This window comes from Panicum virgatum, chromosome 4K (assembly GCF_016808335.1).
Source record: "Panicum virgatum strain AP13 chromosome 4K, P.virgatum_v5, whole genome shotgun sequence".
NCBI classification, from domain to species: domain Eukaryota; kingdom Viridiplantae; phylum Streptophyta; class Magnoliopsida; order Poales; family Poaceae; genus Panicum; species Panicum virgatum.
The window spans coordinates 39373516-39377935 of record NC_053139.1 but is presented as its reverse complement, the minus strand read 5'-3'; the positions used below and the strand labels follow the sequence as shown (position 1 = coordinate 39377935).

Sequence of the window (4420 nt, the reverse complement as noted above, 5' to 3'; positions counted from 1 at the left end):
TCAGCGAGCGGGGCGTGCGAGTGTGCTGGGGCGAGCGCACGGTGACTCGGGCCGACGCGCGGAGCGGTGGAACGCAGGCCAGCGCGTGGGAGAGGAGTGGAAAGCTGGGCCGAGCTGACGGCTGGGCCGTGAGGGAAAAGGAGAGAGAGAGGTGGAGCGGGCCGGGCGGAGCCGAGCGAGCGGGCCGCGCGGGGTCGAGCGCGGGGAGGCGGGGTTGATGGGGCGCTGGGCTGCGGCAATGTGGGCCGCGCGCGGGGGCAGGTGCGTGTGCTGGGCCGGCTCGGGCTGAGCGGGAGAGGTGGGCCGCAGGGGAGAGTGGGTGGGCCGTGGAGAGAGGGAGAGGGAAGCCGGGTTGGGCTGCTTTGGGCTGAGGGTTGGGTTTGGGTTTCTTTTTCTTTTCCTTTTTTTTTCAAACTCACTCAAATCTAAATGAATTCAAATCAAATTTGAATTCAAACCCTATGCACTCAACCAATAAAACTTATGCACCAGCATGAATGCACAAACAAATTGAACCTAAGAAAATTTTAAATTACTTGTGAAACAAAATTAGATTAAATGTAAGACTAAGCAAATTAAATCCTAGAAAATTAAATAAAGCCAATTAAATTTATTATTAATTAGGAAATTTAAATTAGGGTGTTACACTGACCGCCATGGCCCAGGAGCAAGATGGTTACCTGATGATGGAAGCGGGTTTGGATCGCCAACCCGTGCCCGAACTGGAACCCGAAGCGGAAGGGAGCCCTCAGACAGACGTGGAGATGAGAACGAAGCCTGAGAGGAGTCGCTCCAGCGGCGCGTCGACGGCGTGGTCGCCACACCGGTCTCCGGGCTCCAGAAGGGAGACAAGCGGACCATCCCTCGAACCTCATTCATTCAAAAAGCAGTGGCATATGGTATGCGACTAGACTTATTTTCTTCTAATGTTTAAAAAATAACTTGCTAAAATTTATTTAAAAATGAACATGTGAAATCATTTGGACAAAAATGCTAGGAGCAGACGAATCTAATGATGCTAATTAATCCATGATTAATCAATAATTAGCGGATAATTACTGTAGCATCACTGTTGCAAATCATGGATTAAGTAGGCTCATTAGATTCGTCTCGCGATTTACAGCCCATCTATGCAAAAATTTTTGTAAATAGACTTCATTTAGTACTCCATGCATGTGTCGAAACATTCGATGTGATGGTTTTTTGCGTTTACGGGGTTTATGGGGTGGGAACTAAACAGGGCCTTTGTCTGAAATGCATGAATTCTTATGGGAAAACAGCTTAATTTTGTCCGTGAGTCATAGAATGGTGCAAAGTCATCGCGTTCAGAATAGGACTAGCTTGAAATGTTTGTAATTTGCACCGAGCGCTCACCAAATCAGTTGTCCGAAGACCAGCTTAGCCTACATGGGAATCACAAAGCGATTCCCTTGTCTCAAAATCTAACTAAACTACACTAGTAGTATAGATATATACTGGGCATGTAAAATCCCTGCTTGATTCCCAGCTATAAGCCTAAGTTGTAGAAAAATACCAATAGATTCGCGCGTTATTATGGTCATGTTTGAATCCAAACGCTAATAGATGAAAGTGCTAAACTTTAGCGATAGGAGAGCTAATGGGTGGGCTGAATTTTAACGAAGACTCAAAAACTTTAGCAAGAATGAGTACTGGATGCTAAAGTTTAACACTCAAACTTTAGTTCATCGTAGATCGAATGTCATACTCTAATCATTGATTTGTTTTTTTTAAAAAAATACTCTAATCGTTGATCATTGCTTGCTAGTCTCGCGGGAGTTGGTTGCCCCAACTCTGACGTCTGAAGTACTCAAATTCATCCACAAAAAAAAAACTCTAATCGTTGATCATTGCTTGCCAGTCTCGCGGGAGTTGGTTGCCCCAACTCTGACGTCTGAAGTACTCAAATTCATCCACCTAATGTATTTAAAATAAACTAATTGGTTCGTACAAATTGTTGCATATTTATTATTTAAAATGCAACTAGGGTAAAAATTTACCCAAGTGCACAAAGATATGTTCCAAAAAACAGAGAAGGGGAATTTGTTTGTAGTCACCTTTTCCTGCCGTGTAAAACAAAAACTTTTAAAACGGAGGAACTAGATTGCAAGCCGCATGCGGGTGACGCACTAGGCGCTCGTTTGCGCAAGGATGCTCGGATACAAGAATAAATGGGTTTGGATTTTGAATGTTGAATTTGTGTAGACAGCAAAGTTCATTAAAATAGTGGTTGTACCGGTAAACGAACCAGCCCATACTGAAGAGTGAAGACAGTCATGAGTCAATTAAGCAGAAGCATAGATTCATGATTTTCTTTTTGGTCCGGATTACTGTCAACTAAACCATAGACCTCAACGAGCTTCCCTGGTCTTGATAATTTTATTACATCATATCATACTGCACTAACACTTCCAAAGATTCACGATCACAGGAACTTCAGATCCAGGAACAAGATGCTAATATACGAACACAAAAGCCCATATTTAAGAATTACTACGGAATCTCCAAAAAAGAACAAAAGAAAAAATCCAAATAGAAAAGAAAAGATATTCCATGGATATCAACTGGCTGCTGCATGACACATATATTAGCAGGCATGCTAAGGTTGGCAAGTACACTACATACTGGATGCTTGCAAAATAGGCCTATGGAAAGGCTAGCAAGCAGCTACTGCATGAAATGGTACTGTATCTAGCTTGATTTTTGCCCTTGTGCTCTTGCAGCGCCTTCCATGGAGGATGAGTTCCAATATCTCTGGGTTTTCACTGCTTGTCTTTCCGGCTACCATCCCGAGACCTCTTCCGGCGCTGCTTGGAGCAGCTGGACTTCGGTTGGGCAGACCGGGCATCAGGAACAGGCACACGATGCTCACTAGCCAAAGCAGGGAAACCAACGGCAGGGTTTCTGCAAATATGAGATTGTATCAGCATCAGGATTTATGAACCAATCTGCATATATAGCAAAATTCTAATAAAAATCCGGTGGCACTTGTACTTCCAAAAGATCCCTTGCTTTAGTAATTATCAACCGTGTTCGAGGAAAAATAGTAGTTATTGACTGATCACTAGAGCCACAGAGAGGACCAATATGGTAACAATGCAATTCATATTCCTCAGAGAACGATAAGAGGATGGAAGGCTTGATGTGTCTTACCCGTGAGTACGGCAGACTCCTGCATGGCTGTGGGAGCACCAACAGGCCTATCCTTCAACAAGCTCTGGCGCAGTACCATGTTCTCAGTTGCATAGCACTGGAGTGCATAGCTGAGCCGGCGGCACTCTGCCTCCAAATACTTGCTCTTCGTCTCCAAGTCCTTTATGTACGACTTCTTCCTCTCCCTCGATTTCATGGCGGAATCTCTGTTCCTCATTTGCCTGATAAATTCACAAGGCAGATCCCCTTTTATATACGAGACAAAATGCACAACTAGACAAACCTTCTACTGAAATCAATCACAGAAATCTTTTCCATTATGTACAGTTCACAATAAACACCCATATATACCTAAGCAATAATCCACACGGATCTATAGCATACTCCTAATTTCACAGGAAGCCGAATAAGAAGGATACACAACATAATAGGGAGCAGGATAATAACATACCTCATCTTCTTCTTGCTGACGGGATCATCGCCGTCCACCTCCGGCGTTACAACCTCCACCACCTCATCCCTTCCGGAATCCTCATCCGTGCTTCCACCCGCCTCGCCCTCCTTCCCCTCCCCGCCGTCGTAGAGCGCGTCGAAGAACTCCTCCACGTTGATGCCCTCTGCCTCCCCGCCCAGCTCCGCCTCCCCCTCCTGCATCAGGAACCTCTCGATCTCCATCAGCGCCTCCCCCCCGGGCGGGCTTGCCCGGGAGGTCACCGACTCCGGCGACCCCGCCTCCGCATCGCGCGCCGGCGCCGGCGGAGGCGGGGACGGTACGATGAGGTCGGAGACTCCGGCGGGCTCCCCGAAGAGGTCGAGGTCCATGGGGATAGCGAGATATTTTTGTCGCCGTGATGCGGCTTTATAAAACGGACCCTCGCGTTCGGATGTTTTGCTTCGCGAGGAAGGAGAAGAAGGTTCCTCGAAGTTTAACGGGTGGGGCCCACGCGGGGTGGTGCCGTGGCCTGGCCAATGGGAGAGGCGGAACGCGCCAGGTCAGCCTGCGGGTTCCTTTGAGAAGGCCCGGGTTGGGTTCGTGGAATGGGCTTCCTGTTGATGGGCCGAGGGATAAGAAGAAGTAGCTGCTGCGGCCCGTATGAGAAGGCCCAATCTTCTCGCAAATATGGCCGAAGCTGATCCAATCCAACGTTCACATCGCACGCGGCCTGCCACTGACACCCGGTCCCGCTGATCCAATCCTCGGCGCCTGCCAACTCATCACACGCCGCCGCTCGCGACGCCAGAGAGGCAC

The 4420-nt window shown here is 47.6% G+C and overlaps 1 protein-coding gene across 1 annotated transcript; it reads right to left on the bottom strand.

Annotated features, from left to right (window-relative positions):
* Positions 1 to 2324: 2324 nt before the first annotated feature.
* LOC120703950 (bZIP transcription factor 50-like) lies at positions 2325 to 4061 on the bottom strand. The gene is made up of 3 exons (XM_039988163.1): positions 3623 to 4061; positions 3172 to 3392; positions 2325 to 2922 (listed from the first exon to the last, which is right to left on the bottom strand). The coding sequence occupies exons 1-3, from the start codon at positions 3991 to 3993 to the stop codon at positions 2675 to 2677; spliced, it is 840 nt and encodes a 279-aa protein (XP_039844097.1). The 5' UTR covers positions 3994 to 4061; the 3' UTR covers positions 2325 to 2674.
* Positions 4062 to 4420: the final 359 nt, after the last annotated feature.

Bases quoted from the DNA above. Each gene is read 5' to 3' on its own strand.
- LOC120703950 (XM_039988163.1), bottom strand. From the start codon at position 3,993: ATGGACCTCGACCTCTTCGGGGAGCCCGCCGGAGTCTCCGACCTCATC. The intron at 3,393-3,622 runs GTATGTTATTAT...TGAATTTATCAG, and splicing joins GTCAGCAAGAAGAAGATGAG to GCAAATGAGGAACAGAGATT. The intron at 2,923-3,171 runs GTAAGACACATC...TCATATTTGCAG, and splicing joins GGAGTCTGCCGTACTCACGG to AAACCCTGCCGTTGGTTTCC.